Below are 25,254 nucleotides of genomic sequence, written 5' to 3'. Positions count from 1 at the left end.
TACCAGTTATTTTCTGAATGATGATGAATGAACTGAACACTATCTTAGACTTGAATTTTTTTTTCTTACTGAAATAGAAAGTATCCTCATTAGAAAATGAAACAGATACATTATTGAAGAGTTTGCCTCTTAGAATAGATGATCTTCACCTCTCTTTCTTGTATGTGTATGTTCAATTTAATTAAATCTTAAAATCTTTTTAAAATATTTTCATTTTGAGTTAAGGTTTTAACCATGAATGATGAAAATTTTATTCAGAAAACGATACATTTGAGTAAGGAAATGAGTTTTAGCATTTCTGATGGCATTCAACATTAATTGTAAAGACAAAAGGAATTTAAAATACAAATACTGCTTGGGATTAAAGGTTACAGTTAAACTTTAAATATTTTTTTTGATTCTTCAGCTTTAGGATCTTCCTTTAAAAAACAAACTGTAAGCAAAGATATTAAATATATACCTTTGACATTTTCTATAGCTAAACTCTTCCTTTATAGCTGATTTAAGTGCTGCTAGAGACAAAGTTTATGTGTACATGTTTTTTAATAGAGTATAATTTTTACTTAGATGTCTATACAGTTATAAGTTTTAGCACAGGAAATCCTTCCTTCAGAAGTTAAAAATTACTCAGCAAACTCAATTTTATAAACATGTAAAACTATGTAAATATATGACTGTATCATCTTAAACCAGAAATTGAGCATAATGGTTAATTGCCTGTGGTAGGGAGAGGAGTATGATCAGGGAGGTGTCAGGATGGCAGATATACAGTGCACTATTCTTAATATATTACCTATACTTCATGTGTGTTTTGGGAGTTTGTTTTTTGTTTTCTGGTCAAGCTGTATTGCTTGCAGGATCTTAGTTCCCCACCCAGGGATCAAACATGTGCTCCCTGCACCAAGGACGTGGAGTCTTAACCACTGGACCATCAGGGAAGTTCCTCACATGTGCTTTTTGTTTGTAGGAAATAATGAAGTTTTTTACAGATAACTTTTTTAAAGGTAACTTTGGCTTCCCCAATAGCTCAGTGGGTAAAGAATCTGCTTGCAATGCAGGAGACATAGGAGATGCAAGTTCGATTTCTGGGTTGGGAAGATTCCCTGGAGGAGGAAATGGCAACCCACTCCAATATGCTTGCCTGGAAAATCCCATGGACAGAGGAGCCTTGTGGGCTACATACAGTCCATTGGTCGCAAAGGGTCAGACACGACTGAGCAACTAACACACCGCACACAAAGATAACATTAGTGTTTTAATTAGCGTATTTTATCAACAACATGGTTCCATGAATTTTTTAAATCAACATTGCATTTGTATATGTGTTCTGAATCAGGCTTACATTTTTACATGGTTAATAACCAAATGCCAACTTATAAATTGCATGAAACATATAGTCCACAAAAGTATATTACTAAGTATATTACATACGTCCCCTTCTTATGACTGATTCACATTGTTATACTGCAGAAACCAGCACAACATTGTAAAGCAGTTATCCTCCAAATAAAATTTGTTTTTAAATTATTTTATCAATAAAGAAGTAATTACTAAGAATATATAGAACAGGTAACAAAATTGCAACTTTAAAAGAGTTAATAAAAATGTAGTATAGAATATATGCAAATTTTTAATGCCTTGAATTTGCTTCCAGGCATGTTTTCTATATCATAGTTTTCCTGTGGAAATTTAGATACTAACTTGTAGAGATCACTTATTTCTTTTGTTTATTATTTTGGTTTTTCTTCTTTGCACAGACTCACCCCTACTAAAAACTAGAAGAGAGTCTTCTTTTTTAGATTGGAAGATAATGAAAAAAGATTCTGGGGTTTTATTTTAAAATATAGTTCACCTCAGCGTGTACCTTTCATTTGTTAGAGGTGATTTGTGTCTACCCTAACTATGCCACAATAGAGAACTGCAGTCTGATTCTCATACATGGTTCTATCATTTATATCTTAAAAGATTTTCTAATTTATACAGCGATAATGTAAATAAGGACAAATTTCTTTTTTTTATTTTAAATTTATTTATTTTAATTGGAGGCTAATTACTTTACAATATTGTAGTGGTTTTTGCCATACATTGACATGAACCAGCCATGGGTTTACATGTGTTCCCCATCCTGAACCCCCCTCCCCCCTCCCTCCCCATCCCATCCCTCAGGGTCATTCCAGTGCACCAGCCCTGAGCACCCTGTCTCATGCATCGAACCTGGACTGGTGATCTGTATCAAATATGATAATATACATGTTTCAGTGTTATTCTCTCAGATCAAAGCCCCAGACAAATCATATATAATCTGTAATTTGGAACTGTCTTTGTCTCTGTTCCTCAGTATTTGCATAACAATACTTAACTGAGGTTATACAAAAGTATGTTTAAGAACGACTAACCATTTATTGAGCATTTGTTTTTTGCACAGTACTTGTACAAGCAACAAATGGAAAACATACTCCCCAAATTCAAAGAACTTCTATTAACTTAGTTTAAACTTTTTTAATGCTTTAAGTCATAAAACCAATGATTTTTCTTGTAGTCTGTTACCTTCTTTCTTTCTGTCATTGCTGACGTCTTATATTCAAGGTCTCTCTATCTCCGTTGACCCACTTTGAAATCAAAGTGCAAATACCTCGTCACCTTGTCTACTATGTCCTATAAGTCACTGCAGAGTTACTTTAGTTATTTAGCATATGCAGCTAATCTTCTTAAGCTATTTTAACTTCAGCATTAAGGAAAAACACTCTATTATCGTCTTGTTTGCAGGTGTTAGTGATAGAACAGAAAAATGAAGATGGTACATGGCCAAGGGGTCCGTCTACTCCTAAGTAAGTGCTCTCACCTTTTATGGCTTAATACGTGATTTTGAAGCTTTGATTTCAGATAATACAGAATGATAGAACGTAATTATATATTGCAAATATAGTTAACTTTTTAATACTTTAGTGTTTTATTCTCAGTATAGGAGTTGTCTAAATTTGCGCTTAAATTAATATGCTGTAATTTAAAAGCTTTCCAATATTAATTTCTTTTAAAATAATGTATAAATGTTACAAATGTAATAGTACACTAATACAATCAAATCACTAAACATTTTGTTTAATATTTTTCAAGCTTTTTGTGATTTTTTTAAAGTGTCTGTTAAAAGAATATTCTTCATCAAAATGAATCTGATGTGAAAGTAATACTTTTTATTTATTTAAATAAATAGAGTATAAAAGCACAAGTAGAAATAGAGTTTTATTTTGATTGTAAATGAGCAATGAAAAAATTAGAAATCTTCTATTAAAATTTTTTAAATTATGGTAAAAAAAACATAACTTAATATCTGTCTTCCCGCTTAACAGAGATTTAAGTGAGTATACTTGCAGTATTGTTAACTGTAGGTACATTGTTCTACAGAAGATCTCTAGAATTTATTCATCGTGTAGCAATCTTTATTCCTGTTGAACAGTAATTCCTCATTTTTCCCTTCAGCCCCTGGGAATCTCCATTCTACTCTCTGGTTCTATGAGTTTGACTAGTTTGCATAGCCTCATATAAGTGAAATCACACAGTATTGTCTTTCTGTGAATTGTCTTACTTTACCAAACATATTATCCTCAGTCATATGGGCTTATTGCTTCTTGAAAAAAATCTAGTCTTTGATAACTTTCATGAAGTGAAATATAGTTATCTCTGTATTGTATAGCCTGCTTATATTATCCTTTGCCAAATTTCAATTCTTCTGATTTTTGCATTTAAATACAGTCCATGCTATTAACAAAGCCATTGGGCTGGATGTCTATAGGAACAAGATCATTTTTTGCAGGGCTATTGGGCTTCCCTGGTGGCCCATTGGTAAAGAATCTGCCTGCCAGTGCAGGACACATGGGTTCGATTCCTGGGTTGGGAAGATCCCCTAGAGAAGAAAATGGCAACCCACTCTAATATTCTTGCCTGGATAATCCCATGGACAGAGAAGGCCTGGTGAGGCTACAGACCATGGGACCACAAAGAATCAGACACAACATAGCAACTAACCCACCACCAAGCATACTGTCCTTTAGGTTCATCCATGTTATCAAATATGGCATGATTTCGTTCCTTTTTCAAGGCTGGATAAAAGTCCATTGTATATTTTCTTTATCCATTTATCCATCAACAAACATTCAGGTTGTTTCCATCATCTGGGCTATTTTAAATTATACTACAGTGAACTTGGGAGTGCAGATGCCTCTTCAAGATACTGATTTCATTTCCTTTGTATGTATACCCAAAAGTGAGATTTCTGGATCATGTGATAGTTCTAGTTCTAATTTTTTGAGGAACCTGCTTACTGTTTTTGTAGTGCCTATACCATTTTACACTGCAGCAGTTCACAAGGGTTCCAGTTTCCCCACATCCTTGCTGGCTCTTGTTTTCTTCTGTTCTTTTGGTAATAAACATCCTAAGAGGTGTGAGGTGGTATCTCATTGTGGTATGATTTGCATTTCCCAGTGATTTCTGATATTGAGCATCTTTTTAACATACTTATTACCTGTTTGTGTGCCTTCTTTGCAGAAGTGTCTGTTCAAACAAGCCCTAGACCCATTTGTTAATCTGGTTATTTGAGGGTTTTGCAGTTAAATTGTAATGAGTTTCTTATATATTGATATTTTGAATATTAACCTCTTATCAGATATGTTGTTTAAAGATTTAAAAACAAGACCTGAATCTATAAAGCATGACATTGGTCTTGGCAGCGATATATTGAATATGACAGCAAAAGCACTAGCAACAAAAGCAATAATAGACAGAAGGGACTACATCAAACTAAAAAGTTTCCACACAGTAACAGAAACAATCAACAGAGTGAAAAGGTAACATGCTGCATGGCAGGAAGTATTTTTACTGGTTTTAGGATTTTCAGATCCACATTTCATTATCAAAAACACTTAAGGCTAGTTGTATTTCAATATTTCGACTTTGTAGACATTTGAGAAGTAATGTGTCATATGTGCCACTTACTATTTTACTATTCCTGTAACGTCCAGAGAGACTCTCTTCATTTAAGTATTCACACTGAGTAGTATAAATAAGGAGTATAAATAGCTCATATCATTTCAGGTTAGATTGCCCTTAAGGGAATCATGGAGAATTTTTTAAATTTTCAAAGCTTTTGGAATTTCAGATTTTCTGATGAAAGATTGTGAATGTGTGTTTTGAAATCCTTAAAATAAAGGTTCTTAAATTTATGATAATTTAGTCATTGTTAACCAATGTAGCTAATGAAAGAGAACAGCCTACCACTTAATTTCCTTCAGAACTAAAATATACCTTTAGTAAGTTATTCTCTGTCCTTTTTATCTTCTGTGAAGTTTATTTAAATTTTCTGTGGGAATATGCCCAAGTATATTAATTACATTTTATTTTTACTCCACTTAGTTGGATGTAATACAAGAGTAAAAATTATTTTAGGGAGATACTAAAAAACACATGGTAGAATCATGTAGATTTCTTGATGCATTTAGTTTTTAGAAGTTAGAAATATTTTCTTTGTGAATATTCACATTTAATGTTTAGATCAGAGCTACAATTTTTTTTTTCTAGCTTATCTTTAGATAGTTGTATACTTGTTACAACTTTAAATAACTTTTGAGGCTACAGAATTACTTATGGGTTAATATAAAAGCCCCGTGAATTTCAAAGACTGAGAGACCTTTTCAACTTAAAATTACTGGTGCTCACCTAAGAGATAAAACTACATATTAATATTTTCTTTTATTATCTTCGTTCCTAGCTGCTAGCACAGTACCAGTTTTATTTAAACAGCTATAGTTACTTGGTTTTGTAAGAGAAAACATTATTATATAATACTTTACACACTATACACATGTAGTAAATATTGGTAAGTGAAGGTACTATACCAGAGATACACACAGAAGTACAATTGAGTCCCATTCTTCACTGAATCACCCAGTTTTATATTAAATATTAAAACATGAAAAGTTTTATTCATTTGCTGTAAAATGTGAGAAATACAATATAGCAGTATGTCATAAATTGCCAAATGATAGTTTATTACTTAATATTATTGTATTAAAAATATAAAAAGATTTTTAATTAGCATCTAGTATGTGAAAAGACTCTCAAAAAACTAAGAATAAAAGGGAATTGTCCTAACTTGATAAAGCCTATAAGTCTAAAATCTGTAGCAAACATGTAACTGAAAAATTTTGAACCCAAACTAAATAAGATTAGAAATTTTAAAAAGAAATAAAAAACACTATTTGCACATAACAATACTGTCTTCATAAAAGCCAAAGACAGAAGACTAGAACTAAGAGAATTCAGCAATACTATATAATATAAAATTAATTTATAAAAATTAATGTGTGTTTTCCATACCCATAGTTCAATACTGTTTAGCTTAGCTGGTAAAGAATCCACCTGCAATGCACTAGACCCCAGTTCAATTCCTGGGTAGGAAAGTTCCCCTGGAGAAGGCATAGGCTGCCCACTCCAGCTTTCTTGGGCTTCTGTGGTGGCTCCAATGGTAAAGAATCCACCCGTAATGCAGGGGACCTGGGTGCAATCCATGGGTTGGGAAGATCCCCTGGAGGAGGGCATGGCAGCCCACTCCAGTGTTCTTGCCTGCCTTGATGAAGCCCCATAGACAGAGAAGCCTGGCAGGCTATAATCCATGGGGTCGTAAAGACTCAAGACATGACTGAGCAACTATCACAACACAACATATAAGTATTTTTATCTTTATAGGCCATAGGGTCTCTGACTCAACTATAACTGCTGATATAGCTTTAAAGTAGCAGTAAACATTGTGTAAACATATGGATGTGGTGTGTTGCAATAAAACTTCGTTCAAACAAAATGTGGATTTGGCTTGTGCACCATAAACTCCTGACCATGATATATAACATTAGTAACCCACTTTAATAAGATAATTTGGATAGTGTCTGTAACTGAGGGATCACAGAACATAGTGTGAAAATTAATGTGTTTGATTACATTAAGTATTTCTGTTAAAGGAACTGTATACAAAGTTAAAAGTCAAATGTTGGTTTTAGAAAATCTAAAACCTACAAGTGAATAATACTACACTGTGCAAAGAACTGCTGTGAATTAATGGAAACAAAGCTAATAACCTTTTATAAAAATAAAAGATTAAAAACTTTAAAGAAGGGGATGCCCAAGCGCTGACAGGTAGTGAGGTGGTATACAAACTCTCTTGTAAAATTAAAGCATGAGATACAACCTAATAGCCATCAGAATGACAAAAACCTAAAAGGGTGCTAGTAAGAAGTGTTTGTAGAGTTGTAGGAGATGACTTAGGTACTGATGGTAGAAGTACAAACTAGTACCATTCTAGAAATCAGTCAGTGTTTAATTAAATTAGGAATGCTTAATGCCTCTGACCCAGCACTCAGTGGAATTTTTTACACAGGTCCCTGAATATATTATGCAGTCTTTGTAGCTGCATTGTTTGTGATAGTGGGGATTTGAAGGCAGCCTCACTAAATATCTTTGTTGGGTAGAATGAATAAGAAAAATGATGGTGATGTACTGTGGAAAACCAGTGCAGTAGGTAGAAGTAACAGTGATAAGATCTTTAAAACTGAATAAACTTTAAAACATACAGTTGAGAGAAAAAAATAAAAACAAAATGAAATTTAACTTAGTATCATTTAAGTAAACTTGGAACAGAACATACTATATAAAATTATAATATTCAAGAACATTGAGAAGGCACCTGAAGTGGAGGAAAATCGTACAGATTTTTGGGAAAAAAAAGTTTGAGGAATTATCATTTACAATTGAAGTAAAGATGCAAATTCCTTTTTTTCTGGATAAATGCAAATGCCAGCTTTTTTAAAAAAAAGTGAAATTCTGTGTATTCACTGAAGTTATTACATTATAACCAGATGTGACTTAGACAAATTCTACTGTAGCAGAAGGCATGCAATTTTAAGGTCCTCAAAAAAGAAACTTCAAGATATTAAAATACAGAACAGCTGTAACACTTAGAATTGTCATCATATCTGTCAGGAGACAACCATTGGTCCTCCACATGGTATGAAGATGCTAGTTCTAATAGCCACCAGTAATCTGGGGTCTGTCCAGTGCTCATACTGCTTAGCACATAAATATTTCCTACTTAGAGTCTCAAAAGCCAAGGAAAAAAATCATTAAAAGCTGTAATGTGATGAAAGGAAGAGTCACCTGCTGAATTTGTTAAAACCTAAGCCCCATCATTAGAGTTTCTGATTCAGTAGATCTGGGTCGGGCTCGTGAATTTGCATTTCTCATAATAAGCTCATAGCTGATTCTAATACTGTTGATCTGGCACACTTTGAGAAATTCTGTAGATAATGTTTCTTAGTATGTATTGTGTGAACCACTATAGACAGAAGTTTCCACAGTCCTCCCCACCAGACCAGCGAGTGTAAATCTTTACGAGGGGACTCAGGAATCTGAATTTTAGGTGCTGCTTATGAAGAAGAAAATACAAGAACACCACTACAGCAGGCACTGAGAGAAAGCATGTTATTATCTAACTGCCTTGACTTTTCTATACTACTGAAAACTAACTGTTCTGAAGGACCTAAAAATCATACTAGGCCCATTTCTATCAGAATGGAGATAATATATCCTAACCTGAGGAACTGCTAAATATAAAAGCCATATTAAGCATAAATATAATTTTGTTTAAAACATGTAGTCCTATTTATAAAATGTATTAACCTATGGCAACCCAAAATCTAATTGGAAATCTTAAGAACCTACCTAAAAATTATTCAGAAGTTTTCTATTTTTATCTGTTCAGATTTGTCTGCTAGATATCAATTTATAATTTTATTTTTTCAACTTTATATTCATGCTTTATTTTTTAAAAATTGAGATGCTTAGTTTTTTCCAGAACTTGGATTTCTAATCTAGTTCTTAAGTACCTAATTTCTTAAAACTGCTCAAAAACACATTATTTTCTAATAATATTTTATGAAAGCTTCAACCATTGAAATGTTTTTTCTGTTGTGTTAAATTTGACTATCTTTCTGAAAATGTTGTCATTGAGTGGATAGTCTAATTATTCAATTGGAGATGTGTAGCTAGTTACAGCTTATATTTTTAAAAAATTAAAGTAGAATAATTCTAGAATCCTGTGTGTTCCTAAAGAGAGGAGAAATCTAATCAAAGATTACTCCTTACTCTCCAGAAAATTTGTTTAATGTTAACACTTTATCCCTTAGTTAGAAGTAGTATAACTTGATTAACTAACTAAATTGTACTATTACTTTTTTTCTGTATGGTTTCATTTAGGTATAATTGTCTCAAAGAATGCTTTTGACAGTACTAACATTTTAGAAATTAAAATATCCATATTTTGCTGTTTCTCTAAAATAAGTAAAAATTCTTGTAAAAGCATGAGAAGTTATTTTAATTCAGACATTTTCATTAATTGCTCAAAAATACTGACAAGAGATGTGTAATTAAGAATCTGTTGAAAAAAGTAAGGGTCATTGATGACAGTTTTCATAAGCTAGAAAACATCTGGAGAAGAATCCAAAATCAACCAGGTAAGACATGACAGGCTAAAATAAATCAAATAGAAAACTAAGCCAGTAGTTATTAACTCAGATGTTGGCCCTCTGCCATCTGTGGTGTTCTGATTAGCAGAATTCCACATTGGTGACTGAGCACTAAGTATAAACTTCATTTTAGTGATATGTTAATATTTTTACAGCACTCTGTCCCTGAATGCTCTGCTTGGAGAGAGGAAACATTTTATAAATAAAACCACTCCATGCTACTTTTTATTTAGGATAAATAATAAACATCTAGGTGACTGTAATAATTGTTTTTGTTTTTTTTACACCAGCTGTTTTGATTTTGTATCTGTTTAAATATAGATGGAAAAGCCTAGCATATATTTCTTTAGGACTTTCTAAAGACTTCTTAAGCCCAGTTTGCATGTATAGTAATTGCAAGGTTAACTGTATAAATGGATTCAGAAATGGTGGATAGACCTGTTCAATTGAAAATTTGTACTAGGGAACTCCTGTGAGATAAAGTATTGTTTTCATTTTAACAATAACCTGAATAGACACTTTTTAAGTATTTATAAGCAAGACAACCTCTGCTTATTTGAAACATTAGTAGATTTGGTTATGATAGTTTTACTTCAGTACTAAAAGAACAATGGTTATTACAGTTCACAGAAAGCGCTTTCTTAAAGTTTCTATGAAAGTATACACATTTGTTACCAATTTTAACCTTGTTCAAATACTGAAAGGTGAGGGATTGAGTGATTTTGGTTGTAGGAGTTGAGAAGATGGCTCAGGAACCAGTTTTTCATTCCTTGTCATTCAAATTCATATTTTTCAAATTAATAACGTCTTCAATTTAAAATGCAGCCTATGAACCATAAATCTAGAGTAACATTCCAAAGTCTGCAGTTTGTTGTCATTTTTAAAGACATTTTGAGTCTTTATTAAATTTTCTTTCATACTTCATCTCATTGGTCTGAGTAAGAAAAGGAACACAACATTGTAAATCAGCTATACTCCAATAAAAAAAATTTTTTTAAGAAATATAGAATGATTTTTTCTGAAACTAAAAAGTTTAAGGTAATGGAAATGTATAGGATGTAGTTATGGGCAACCAAAGCTTAGAAAGGAATGAGAGTTACAGGAATGGAGTTACATTCCTGGAAGTGAGAAACATTACTGAATTATCTAATTAAAAATGTAAAGAACTGTATACTAAACCTTAAAAAGTGTCCCTAAGTAATGATATAAGACACAAAGATGAAATAAAATGAATAATTCTGAAGATTCAGGAAATTGGGACTCTTGTTTGGTCATAGAGGCCAAGGGGAAAAAGAGCTAATGGAATAAAGGGAATGGTAAGCAGTGTATTTAAATGATGCAGAAATTAGAGGGAGACAAGAGATTCAGTGTATTTGACAAATGAAGACAGCATGATGAGAATAAGAAATAGAGTATAGGGAAAGAGGGGATGAACACCTAGTCAGAAAATGGAACACCTGATATAGATCACTCATCATGAAATGTACTGAAAGGAAAAATAACTAAGTTGGTACTTGGTTGGAAAGGCATTATTCCTGGAGAGAGAAAAAATTATATATAAATGTATTTATTGTTTAAATATATACATCCTTTCCTAGCTATTTGTTACCTAATGATAAAGGCAGCATAATGGTGGAATGAAGTTCTTGTGTATTGTTATTTACCAATAAACTGATTTTTTCTGGCTATTTTAGTGGTCTAGACTCCAGATCTTTTTTGGAAATGCTTGTGCTTGTATTGATACATACACACTTCCCATAACTATACTTCGTGGTTCCTGAATTTAATATTCATTAAGATCTTGAGTATGTATACAGATTTTCCTTTGAATTCTGCAAATGCACATTGATTAAATAAATCTTTGTGTAAACACTACCTATTTTCTGTTGTGGCAAGATGATGTATAATCTAGTACTATGTCTCCAGCTTTCACCAAAGGGAGCATGGTCACAATCAGGCTTATTAGTTACTGTTAGATTTAGTATTTAAAAGCCGTATCCAAATTAAATTGAAGTTACGACATTTAGATAGTATATTTTATGCATAAATGAAACTTACCTATTCAGTTCTCAAATAGATGCTTGATTCAGAGGTACTCACAGAAAAGTATTGGATACTTTCTTTATCCCGTGGTTTGTTCCAAATGTTTGAACAATTTACAGTGACACATATAAGTCAAGGTTAACTGTATGACTAGATAAAAAAGTCAGGACGAAAGGAAAATAAACATAGACATAGTAAGATGAAATCAGAGGAGTTAGCTGATAGGAGCAGAAATTGCTCTTGGAGTTAAGGTAAGGGCTCTTGGAGTTACTAAAATTGATCTGCAAGTGTAAGGACATTTTTGGGATCCCGATTCAGACTAATTCAATTTTTGAGACAGTTGGGGAAAAAAATGTGAACATGAACTGAATATTAGATTGGGGCAGACAGTAGTATCGCAAAAGATCTCTTAACCTGCTGGGGACACATTCTGTAGTATTTACAGGTGTAATTATAAATTGAAAATAGTGTGGCAAAAACATGAATGTGGAAGTTGAGGGCTTTATAAATAAAATGAGTGGTAGAATGTTAATAATTTTTGAAGCTGAATGACTGATACTGGGTACATGAGGACGTGTGTGTTTGAAGTTTTTTCTGTTAAGACAGCAGAAAAAATTGGATTGCACTTTTGGTGTTTAGAGTGATAATAGTTAAAGAAAAGTAACTGGTTTTTTTAAGTGGAATATTTTGTCAGATACCATTAGAGCAGTCAAAATGAGAAGCAAAAATTAAGTTATGTGAAGCATCTTATATGTAAATTTTCTTAAGTTCTCTTTTGTTTAAGTATTTAACATGCTGCCTGACAGAAAGGAGACACAAAGCAAATGCTTGTTGAATTGAACTAATCTGTATCTCACAGCAGTAAAGGTGCTTAATTTTTCAAGAGACTTAAATTTTTATTTTCTCTAAGAACTTAGTTTAGGATGATTGTTAGAAAATTGGGAAAGTTATGATCAGTCTTGTTTTTGTTAATAATTTTTGTTTTTTAATGTTAAATTTCAAAAATTTGGGTTTTATGTCATGTTTGAAAATAAAAGTTTTAAATTAGATATGTCAGTATTCAGACTTAATTTCTTTATATTTTCATTGCTCAGTATATATTAGATTTCCATGTATGTTGAATATTTAGGTAAAGCTGTGTTTTTCTATTCAAGTAAGAATTTCAACTTGGCCTTGAATTATAAGCTTTTAGCTGAAACACTGGGAATAGGGGAATTAAAATACTGCATTCATTCAGTTGTCAGGGGTGACGTTTCATTGTCTTGCTTCATGAAATCAATTCAGCTGTGCTGTTTTACTTTTTTCTATCTTGTTAAGAGATGATTCACTGTCTTATATTACACTTAGCCCTAACTAGCCAAAATGAGTTTAATGCTAGATAACTGGCTTAGCATCTAGTTTGTGCATATTATTCTAAGCATTTTTTTTCACTCATCTCTTTAGAAAGCTGTTAGTGCAAAGTTGCTAATAAACAGTGTGATTCCCAAATTATATCAAAGGAAGAGTTAATGTTCAGGCTATAATCCACAGATTGACTAATCAACCCCTAAATTAATTTCACAAATACTACCTAGATTGGGCTATGTGTAATCTAGGTCAGAAGTTGGAATCACAGTAGATAAGTGATCTAACTATTAACAATAATGTCTGTATCAGGATTTAAAAAGTTTTATCAAACTTTTCTATTTACCTGTGGACTGCATTCATCCAGCTCTGATCTCTGTGCTCTTTAAGAGCAAGCTCTCTACCAATGGATTTATCTGAGTGTTGCCTTGACCTTGCTTTTCCTTCATTATCAACTCAACTCCTGTGTATATAAATGCCTTGCATACTGCCCACGTATAGTAGACACTAGTTAACATTAGTTTGTGCTTTTGTTTCTTTTCCGGTATCATTTTCCAAGCTAACATATAGATATAAACAAATCTCTCCCATCTTTAAAAACAAGACCATCAATTTCCTCTGAATATCATTTAGTTTTTCTCCCTTTGATAGCCAACTTCTTTAAAAAGGCAGTGCTTACTGTTCCTTATCACCTATTCAGGAGTTAGCAGAGTCCTTATTGAGCTTTTTTAAAACCTAATCTATTTGATCTCTCTTTAATACTTCTTTTTAATAACTATCTCATACAGAAATTCTCTTATTTTGAAACAATTATACCAGTTTTTCAGGACTCTGACCCATCCTCTGACTGGCTGGCTCTCTTCCTCTCCAGGGCTGCCTGCCTATTTTTGCACGTTTCATACTGCACAACTCCGAGGATATCATTCACATTTAATCTCTCTGGCACTGTGCAGTTTTACCTACCATTGTTTTTGTACTATTGGTGCAAATATCTACCCAGTGAAGGAGGTCAGATAATGTTTAAATACCATGTTGGTGTTTTTGTGAAAATAGTTTTGACCTTATGGACTGCTGCCTGGAAAGGATCTTGTAGCCCGCTCGGTGTCCATGGATTGCACCTTGAGAACTGTTTTCTGAATCTCCAAGACATGTTGCCTGTGCCCACTCCAAGTCTTAGTCCCCCTTTATTACTTCTCACCTTTGTTGTTCTTATAGTCTCCTAAATGCTCTTCCAATCTTCAGTCTCTTTCTGTTCCTCAAGAGTTAACTTTCTAGAATACAAATCAGCTGTGTTGATACTCTTAAAATCTTTCAACATGCCACAGCACAATTGGATAAAACCCAGATTCCTTCAGAGGACAGAAGAGGTTCTTTATTATCACACCTGCCTTACTAACCTCTGTTTCTAACACTGCACACTTCCTACTCTTTCAATTTATTGATAATTCCCTAACGCGTCATGACTTATGTAGCTCCACACATTTTCACATACTATTCTTTCCACCTAGAATACTCTCATGTTCCAGTTTCCACCTACCCTTCCAGCTGTGCACATTTTAAGATTACTTCATGTACTACCCACAAAATTTGACTTTGTTATAATTTTAAAATTTGTTTTAGAACTTACTGTTTTGTAGGTTGCTTGTGTCATTTCTCCCTGTTAGATTATGAGCTATTTGAGATCAGGAACTATGTCTGTCTTTGTATTGCTACACTTAACAAGGGTGAGAAATCCAATGCTGTCTTGGAGTAGAGTTGCTAATGAATAGTAAAAACGGACAGATGGGCAGAAAAAAAGTTAAACACACACACAGAGAGAGACACACACACACTCCCCACCCGCATATGGATTTCCCTGGTAGTGAATCTGCCTGCAATGCAAGAGACCCTGGTTCGATTCCTGGGTCAGGAAGCTCCCCTGGAGAAAGGGATAGGCTACCCATTCCACTATTTTGGGGCTTCCCTGTTGGGTCAGATGGTAAAGAATCTGCCTGCAATGTGGAGGACCTGGACTCAATCCCTGGATTCAGAAAATCCACTGCAGAAGGGCATGGCACCCCACTCCAGTATTCTTGCCCAGAGGATCCCCATGGACAGAGGAGTGTGGCAGGCTACAGTCTATGGGGTTCCAAAGAGTCGGACACAGCTGAGCGACTAAGCACAGCACATATATACCATCAGTTCAGTTCAGTCGCTCAATTGTGTCCGACTCTTTGTAACCCCATGAACCACAGCACGCCAGGCCTCCCTGTCCATCACCAACTCCCGGAGTCCACACAAACCCATCCCCCGAGTCAGTGATGCCATCCAACCATCTCATCCTCTGTTGTCCCCTTCTTCTCCTGCCCTCAATCTTTCCCAGCATCAGGGTCTTTTGAAATGAGTCAGCTGTTTGCTTCAGGTGGCCAAAATATTGGAGTTTCAGCTTCAACATCAGTCCTTCCAGTGAACACCCAGGACTGATCTCCTTTAGGATGGACTGGTTGGATGTCCTTGCAGTCCACGGGACTCTCCAGAGTCTTCTCCAGCACCACAGTTCAAAAGCATCAATTCTTCAGCACTCAGCTTTCTTTATAATCCAACTCTCACATCCATAAACATGACCACTGGAAAAACCATAGCCTTGTCTAGATGGACCTTTGTTGACAAAGTAATGTCTCTGCTTCTTAATATGCTGTCTAGGTTTGTCAAAACTTTCCTTCCAAGGAGTGTGTTTTAATGTCATGGCCGCAGTCACCATCTGCAGTGATTTTGGAGCCCAGAAACATAAAGTCAGCCACTTTTCCCCTATATATTTGCCATGAGGTGATGGGACTGGATGCCATGATCTTAGTTTTCTGAATGTTGAGCTTTAAGCCAACTTTTTCACTTATATAAATATATATATATATGTGTGTGTGTGTGTATATATATATAGGCATTTCAGATGATATATGACCTTAGCCATATATAATATATAATAAATATGTTATAAGAAAATGTTTACTTTTATAACTTTTAGTATAAGTAAAATTTAAGGGAATATTTCTCTTTCTGTATACTTGAAAACTTGTAGTGAGTTGAATTAAATTGTAGTCAAATGGATCACATTTTGAAAAATTAACCTCCTTAATTCATTATAACTTAGGTTCAGTGTTTTTAGTTTGTTTCCCTAATTTAGCATTATTAGTATGAAGGCAAACAGTGCCACAATGCTTCTTTATTACTATTAACATTTTAAAATAAATACCTTAAAATATTCATATTTATATTAAAATTGCATTTTAAGTTTGTCTTCTACATTGTTTTATATTAAAACTTGGTGGCTGTATATTTTGTTTTGAGCTTAGTATAGTTAAAATCTTGCAAGGGTCTTCTGTCAGAAAGGCAGCTAAATAGAAGTCCCACTTAATATAATTTTGTCTGTATATAGTCAACAACAACAAAAAATCCTCCTTTAAAATGAAGAAAAATTTTACCAAAATTTTATAGAACTTCAGAAGTTATATAAAATTTTTATATGTAAGAAATTTTATTACTCACCACTTTGCAAAATTCAAATTACCAAAAAAGTAAATTTTATAGATTATATACTTTCCTGCTCATTGACCATTTTGCTGTTCATTGTCACCTGAGTAAAAAATAAAATAATTTTTAAGACAGTAATCACTTTAGGCCTCACTAATTTAGAATTTCTGATGACTGAGGTACTGGACTGAAAGTATTAACTTCTTAAGGCCTTACAGCCTGTGGCCTGGATGTTGCCTAATAAATTAAATTTGTGTACAAAATTACAAGAAAAATCTTTCAGAAACTTCTAAGTACTTTAAAATAATTGTTTGTATATCATGGATTTGTTTATTATAAATCATGCCTTCAAAGCATATTTGTTGATTAAAAGCCATTAGTAATTGAGATTTCTCCAAAAAGATTCTGAACTAGTGAGGTGTGTAGTATGCAGTAAGATTTATATCTGTTCAGTTTTTGCAGGGATCAATTTGGCCAAATATTACTTCATGGGATTATGTTTGGAATTCTCTTTACTCTTTTATCCCTCTTGCCTTACACTTTTAAAATTGGTAAATCCTCGGATATCTATGTTGTATATAATCAGAATGCCATGGTACACTCTGGGGACTTCCCAGGTGGCTCAGTGGTAAAGAATCCACACCCCAGTGCAGATGTGGGTTTAATCCCTGGGTTGGGACGATCCCTGGAGTAGGAAATAGCAACTCACTCCAGTATTCTTGCCTGGAAAATCCCATGGTCAGAGGGACCTAGAAAGCCACAATCCATAGGGTTATAAGAGTTGGACATGACTGAGCAACTGAGCATGCATGCTCGGTACCTACTGAGACACAAAGTAGATTTCTTTAACATGCTTCCTTTAAAAATTAGTATTTTAATTCCACTAACTTAAGAAAATTATTGATTGTAAAATATTAGTAATGGTTACCTGAACTCAGAAATGGGTGTATTGCATTAGTAGATTTATGAGAATAATACCGATTGTTATATTTAATTTGATAAATTTCTTTTGAAAATAGTTCCCTTATATACATTATTTTTTATATTAATGAATACATCAGAAATTGAAAACCAAAGGATGATGATTTTGTCATAAATCTGTTTTCCAGCATTCATTTACTACATACATTGTCATCTGTTAGTTCTTTTCTTTATTTCATAATTAATTTCAAAATTCAGCATTTTTTATCTAATTTAACATTTTCATATTTTTAAAGGTCCCCAGGTGCATCCAATTTTTCAACTTTACCAAAGATCTCTCCTTCATCTCTATCAAATAATTATAACAACATCAACAACAGAAAGTAAGCACTGAATCTTAAAAACTCTTTGTTTAATTGATCACCCTATTGTGGTTGCAAAAAATCTCTTGTATCTAAAATTCAGAATAAAAAAGTCTTAATGCATTAAATTGATTTTCTTTTAAATCACTGGTCAGTTCTTCTAGGAGTTAACTTCACAAGAAAGCAAGCAGAAGTATAAACTTCTTGATTTAATATATATACTACAGTAATTTACTAAAAGAGAAATAAAGTACTTTCAGAGTTTTATATTCTAAATGCTAATTATTGAAATATATAGAAATCTGTTATCATTCAAATTTTTAAGAAGAGTATGAATTTCAGATGTCATTTTAGAACTAGACATGTAATCACAGACAGCATATGGTGTTTTTTTAAAAGTGTGTATCTGTGATTCAGTTGGAAGGTACAGTCAGTAAAATTGAAAAGTGTATACAAATTCTTATTTATGAAAAAGGCAATTACTTTTCTTAAATAGCTTGGAGAAACAATTCCTTTGCTCTACCATGAATAATACTCAGAAACTTGGGATATATAAAAATTACATGACAGTGTGTGCCTTTGAATATATTGCTGTAAGAAAAAGGATTGAAAGTCACTTGGTATTCACAATAACATCTGACATGGATATATTGCCTTGAAAATTGACATGGTTTTATAGGAAAGGATAAGAAGAAAACTATAATTAGTCCAGTCCATTATGGAAAGAACTTTCATCCAGAGATGATTATCATCCTTTTACTTCCTGGGTGTATACATTGTCACTTCTATATTAGATTTACAGTGTTTATGTAATTAAATATTTACACTGCTTGTCCAGTTCATAAATGACATCTGATTATTCTAGAAAATTAATTCAAAAATACTTGAGACTATTTGTGAAATACTCTTTTAAAAAGCACCATTAATTGACTTTATAGGTTTAATTAATGTTCCCTTAAAATTCTTATGGAGGGTGGGGCTTGATAAAATGATTCCAATTTTAACATATATCTGGATTATAAATAAGAATAGCCAAAATAACTTTGGAAAGGAAAAACATTGGAAATGATTAATCCTGTTAAATATCACAACCTGTTATAAAGATAGACTTCAAACAGCAAAGTACTGGCCCAGTAATATGCCTCCAGATTAATGGAATAGAAAAGACAACTCAGAAACAGACCTTTACATACAAAACAATTTAATGTGATCAGAAAGTATCAATATTCTAGACTAATGGAGAATGGGAAGCGTATCCAGGAAATGCTGTTAGAAAAATAAGGTTGCTATAAAAGTATTAATTGTCAGATATATAAAAATTAAAAGGCAAATTAGTGGAGAAAATTCTTGCCAGAAATAGCAATGAAGGGCAAATATTCTTAATATAGCAAGCTTATAAAAACCAGCAAGGAATTTTTTCAGATGGCTAGAAAAGTGAGTAAATGATGTAGCTGGGCTATAAAAATAAAAGAATTAAACATTTTAAATGTTCAAATTCACTAACTAGAAATAGGTAAATTAAAACCATTAACAACTCCCATCTACTTCCCCCCACCTCCATCACACTGGGAAAAGTTAAGTGATGATATATTTTCTGGTAAGGATTCTGTTTGAGTGGTTGGAATGTTAGTCCAACTTTTCTAGAAAAGAATTTGCTATCTGTATCAAGATTTAAAACATTTATTCCTTTATTTCAGTAGTAACAAGATACGCACACTATAGTGTAATAGTGAAATATTGAAGACACTGGATATCCAAAATTCCAATGTAGTATGTTCTCTTCTATTCAAAAATGTTTATTCTCAAGCAAAAGAGTGAAAGGAATCCTCCTATAATCTGGTTTGTATTTTACATGGTATCTTTTAATTCATTAAAAGTAATTTTCTCATATGAGATAAAATATTATTTGTGTTTCTGCCGATTACAGATGGCTCACACAGTTACTGTAAAAGAATTTGGTTCCATGTATTTATAGTTATTCTATACATGTTAGTTATTCTGTACATGTATTTATAGTTCTTCTTTGGAGAGAGATTTTTTAACATTGTATTGAACAATGTTATAGACTGTATTGAACTTGGACTGTATTTTGACCAGAATAACCATATTAGTATATGTGGTCTGGTGCTTCTATTTTTGTCTTATTTCCTTCTCATTGTAAAACTGTGACAGTACAATGTGATTTCAAAACCTCTGACTGGAGAAAATATTAAAAAGGGGAATTGGGAGTGGTTTCTTAAATTTAGAACATGGATGATGATTCTTCTATGACTAGATTATGTTCTTAGCTATTTATATTTGTGTAGACACTAAAATAGTCCTTTCATATTGGAAATTTTAATAGTAAATAGTTGCTGGTACCACTTTACTTAAAAGTAAAACTTACCTTTCTTAGGTAAGGAACAAAATTTAAACATTTATAAAATGAAGAGTTTTTTTAACTTGAAAAAAACTTGAATTAATGCTGTCATGTTTACCTAAACAATTATCTCACATAAAATTTACTTCTTGACTTTCTTTTCAACTTGTGGAAATAAGTAGCTGCTTAAGACTTCAGATGGAAATAGCATGATTTCTTTAATTAAAAGTATGTTAAATGGGTTAAATTAAGTACATTTATGAAACTTCATGTATGTGGCTATATACTCCAGTGAAAGTGCATGTTAAAACCAATAGTTCTGACATACAAGTTTATATGGCATTTATTTACAAATTCAAGCTTTAAACTGATAAATTATTAAGATACAAAATTTTCAGTTTTAGAAATAAGAGTATTTGTTATAGTAATAACAAAGTGTACTTGGAATTATATAAGTTTAATAAAGATTAAGTTTTTATTAAAGACTAATATTATGAAGAATCAGATGCCTGAATATTGTTTTCCTTGTAGTTTTCTTATTAATTCATATAATATTCATTATATATGCCAAAATCTTTCTTTTCGCTGCATTTTCTTCTGTCTTGCTACATTTGTTTTGCTACAAGACTGCCTTTAAAAATAAATCTCTTCAATGTATTTATTGTCTCAACTCGGTGGCTTTCCACATCAGAGCACATTCTGTTTTTTCTGTTAATTCATTTAAAACTCTTTTATTTGCAATGGAAATGACTTTGTGTAAGAGATTAAGCGATGAAAAGGAACTGGAACTAACGACTGCCAGAGCTAGCTAGTGATCTGGCTTTTGACAAGTTACTTGATGGAAGCATCATTTCATTAACTGCAAAGTAAGCATAAACTTTTAAATGTATATTCATTTAAGATGATAGATTTATAATACATAATTAATCTAATATAGTATTAAAATTCTTATTAAGATTCCTGGCAAACTCATGTATTTTTGCAAAGTAGCAAACCCTACAGGATAAGGACTAGCTTACACTCTTTAGGAAAAAATAGCAGAAGTTATCATGAAAGGTTATAGAAACTGTCTTGCAGGCTTAGGTTTCCATGTTCTTTACTGAAGTGTTTAAAGAGCTGCTGGCTTTGGTATTTTCCTCAGCAGACTTAATTTGATTTAAAGAGCACAAAAGATGTGGATTCTAAGTGACCAATAAAGACAGTATTAAAATATTTTAAATTTGTTTTCATTATTATCATTGAGCATCTAGACTAGTATCTCAATCTTTGGACAAGGTTTATTCTTATCCTGTCACTTAAACTAAAACACAGATATCCTATAAGTATTCAGATCTTAAAAGATAAAACCAAACACTGCTTTTGCATATGAGTTTTGTATTCATTTTCAGTATAGGAATCCCTGTCCCAGCAAACTGCATCCTCTTGCCACAAAGAAAAGTTGAGTTTTCAACATCGATTTGTTATTGTGGGTAGGGGGTATCTGAATATGAATAAGCTTATAAGTGTGCTTTTAGTCTTTTCATTTGCTTGGATGTGAGTGTGGATATGGGTGTGTGTATGTGCATGAACATGCATTTGGGCATACTTTCCCTTTGTATTGTGACTTGTTTTATTATAATTGTATAGCTGATATATATATAGCATACATATATTAAATATAGCAATTATATATATATATTGGTTTTCAACGTGTTGAAAATGTAGACCTTTTATTTTTGTAATGTATAGCAGGCCTTGATTTTAAGTGCTTCTTAAAGGGAAGAAAGAAAAAACACAGTTCAGTTTTTCTGTTACATATCCTAGAAGTTGGAGTCAAGAATCAGTTATTAAGTTAATATATACTGAATTGTTGACAGGTGCCATATACTGAATTGTTGACAGGTGCCTTGGACTTAGTTACTGTTATTAAAAATTATAAGGCTAGTGATCTTCAAAAGATGCTTGAACCCATTTTTTTTCCTTTAACTTTTAAACAAGTAAATAGCTACAAGTCTATGAAGCACTTCTTTGTGGGTTTTTTTTTCAGTATTTAAATTTATTTATTTTAATTGGAGGCTAATTACTTTACAATATTGTATTGGTTCTGCCACACATCAACATGAATCCGCTTTGGACCCTGCTATTTTTAAGTTTAAGGTAGATCAGTTTTTTAGTTTGAGAGTTGATCTTTTATTTGTGATAATACAAAAATATTAATGGTATAACATTATGTGTATAATTATTGATTGATAGCGTTTTGTGTTGGGGCATGTATGTTTACTTAAGGTTTTGTTAGAACAGGCAGTAGGTACAGTTCATTTAAACTGTTGTAATTATAAAGTGAGAGTATAGAAGCTACAATGGAAAGTTATTTGAAATTACAAGTAAAAACTGTTTTTGAAAAAGTAATACCAGGAATAAATTGTAGCCAGTTGAGGTTGTCAGAGTTACTGGTTTACCAAGTTTATTTGTAATAGTGTGTTCTTTTATTTGTTTTTAGCAAATGACCTTGATTCTTGTTTAGGCTTATCCAAAGCAGTCATCATAAATAGCTTATAAGATAACCTATTAAAAATTAAGCCATTATTTTCCACAAACAAATTTTTAATTACATGTAAAAAAAAGGAGTCTAGTTTATTGATTTTCTTAGTTCTTTATAAAATTACTCTGATTCTCTAAAGGTTGAATATTACATCAATTTTTAAAGATTATTATATATTGTACTCATCATAGTACATATTATCTATCCTGAGGTGGTATTTATTTAGTTAAATAAACTGCTTTAATCTAACAAGCTAGAAGATTCTTTCTGTAATAATAATACTGAAATGTACTTGCTTAGAATCATTTCAGTTTTGCACACCTAATAATCCCAGACTTTTTCTGCATTTGAATACTAGATTTTGCTGATCTAGCATAGAATACTATAGATAGAATCTTCAGTGCATCAGAACAGTGATGTCACAGAGGCCCTGGAAATCTGTGCTCTTACCTGTAACTACAGCACAACTCTTTCTGTTTCTTTGTTCCCACTCTGTTACAATAGCAAGGTGTAAAAGGGACATAAATGAGATGATTTATTGCTGCGGGTGGTGTTTAAAATCTGAATTTTTCAAATTTGTTGGAACAGTGAAGAACAGAGCAAGCTGTGAAGCTGCTCCAGTTAATGAAGGGTAGAAAGATATAATGTGGTTTGTATTGGTTGATGTGGTATATGATGCAGTGATTTTGTTGACTGAATGAGGAATATATTAATTAAGGGGGTTGTTGTGATTTAGGTTCATGTCAGAAGTACCTCAGTTAAGTATTTTATAAAAAAATTAATAACTGACCACCTATCTCAAATAGGTTTAAAATACTCTGTTCATTATAACTGTATGATAATTGTGCATTATGAAAAATATTTTTTGTTTTTCCTTCCAGTGTGAAAAACTCAAATTATTGTCTCCCATCATATACCGCTTATAAGAACTATGATTATTCAGAACCTGGAAGAAACAATGAACAACCAGGCCTCTGTGGCCTAAGTAATTTGGGAAATACGTGTTTCATGAACTCAGCTTTTCAGGTAGGTCTTTCCAAACAAAGTGAAACTCCTCTGCTTTATGGAAATCAGTAATACAGGAGGAATAGAGTTGGGTTTTACGTGTCAGAACTTGAGTATTATATAATATGTTTGAAGAGCTTTTGTTTTCACGGAAGCTTGAAGAATGCACGTTTGATTCATTCTGATGCTGGTAGTAGAATACCTTATGCTTCTCAGTTAGGTGGCATATGATTGATTATCACATAGTAGAAGATTAAATATAAATTCATGGGAAAATATAATTCCTATCAGAAAACCTAGGCTCTCTGAGAAGAAAAGAAAAACTAGTGAGATCTCTCCTTTACATGAAGTCTCTTGTTTTTTAAGACATGGGTGGAAATCTCAGAAAATGCTTTTATGGTCACCAGTGTTCCACCTCTTAAAAAATATATGTATATATTTTAAATCTTTTTTTTAACCTTAATGTGAAATTAAGATTTTTTTAAAAAAAAATTAATGAAATTTTGTATACACATTTTAATAAATCACTTTCCCTTAATGCTCTTTCAATTTGGGGATATAAGAGATCACTGCCCTTTTTTCCCCTTTGTCTGTTCCATAGAGCTTCCTTTTTCTTCCTATTGTCTGTACGTTCTTCCAACTTTACTTGTGAAATACTGATATCTTTGATTTAGAAGTAATAAGATCTATAATACTTGAATATCACTGTCACTGTGCATAAAATTAGAGCTGGTTATTTTATTTCCCTTTTAAAATAAAATTTTGTGTTTCATAGAGCCCAAGATAATGGTATACTATTTTGATATTTGAATTTTAGCTACATTTGTCAAGTCTTTTTTTCCCCCCAATTATGAATTTTATTTCTAAATCTACAGTATTCTGTTCTCTATTCAGATTTTAATACTGAATCAGATTTTAATACTGAATCTCCTGTGCCCAGGAGGCACCCTCCAAAGATACAGATTAAACACAGATGTAGATTGATAAGGACATACTTGCAGATCTTTTTGACTCTCTGAAAAAAGTATAGGACTCTTTCTCATTCAAAATTCTAAATAATTTGTACATTCTCATTAATGCACTTGTTTCCTAAATTAACCATTGTCTTTATAGCATTCTTGAAAAATTAGAATTTAGCCATCATAACTCTTGACCAGGAGTTAACAACTTTTTTAAGACATGCACTAGGGTGTGTAAAATTGATAGTTTCCAGATATCTTGGTTTAAAGGTGAGCCAATCAGTAAATTGTCTGCTCAAGCAGATATTGTGTAGGTTTAATAAACTTTTCCTTTAAACCTACTTTGATGAGTAATACTGCTTATACTTTAATGTGAATCACTTTATCCAAATTTTTTTTCTAGGATCCTAGCACTAGTTAGACAATTTAATTTTAAAATATTTTGTCTTTATTTTCCGGAAGAGAGAAAGGTAACTCATCTGAAAAGAACAAGCCAAAACTATTGTTATCCTGACAGTTTAATTTAGATAATAAAGTGCATGGGTGCTGAGCTTTCTGAGATAGGGACAGGGCAGACAATTGTCATTTTGTTTCTATATCTGTTGGACTACTATACCTAATCACTGAAAAATCATATTTAGCACCATCTCTGGAAAATGTTTTATAT

At 32.4% G+C, this 25,254-nt stretch overlaps 1 protein-coding gene across 5 annotated transcripts in view; it reads left to right on the top strand.

The window, feature by feature from the left end:
- The window catches only part of USP15 (ubiquitin specific peptidase 15), a 128,551-nt gene that overhangs the window by 61,792 nt on the left and 41,505 nt on the right, over positions 1-25,254 (top strand). For 2 of the 5 annotated variants that reach the window (XM_068971204.1, XM_068971207.1), the window contains exons 6-8: positions 2,767-2,828; positions 17,678-17,764; positions 23,505-23,649. In XM_068971204.1, the coding sequence (XP_068827305.1) occupies positions 2,767-2,828; positions 17,678-17,764; positions 23,505-23,649 (294 nt within the window). Of the gene's footprint in view, positions 1-2,766; positions 2,829-17,677; positions 17,765-19,440; positions 20,470-20,853; positions 20,969-23,504; positions 23,650-25,254 lie in introns of those variants that run through there. The other 3 variants (XM_068971208.1, XM_068971205.1, XM_068971206.1) reach the window with 3 other exon arrangements.

The sequence above is a fragment of the Capricornis sumatraensis genome, chromosome 4, assembly GCF_032405125.1.
Source record: "Capricornis sumatraensis isolate serow.1 chromosome 4, serow.2, whole genome shotgun sequence".
In the NCBI taxonomy this organism is placed as follows: domain Eukaryota; kingdom Metazoa; phylum Chordata; class Mammalia; order Artiodactyla; family Bovidae; genus Capricornis; species Capricornis sumatraensis.
Note: the sequence above shows the minus strand (reverse complement) of the source record. Positions and strands in the feature narration are given on the sequence as shown.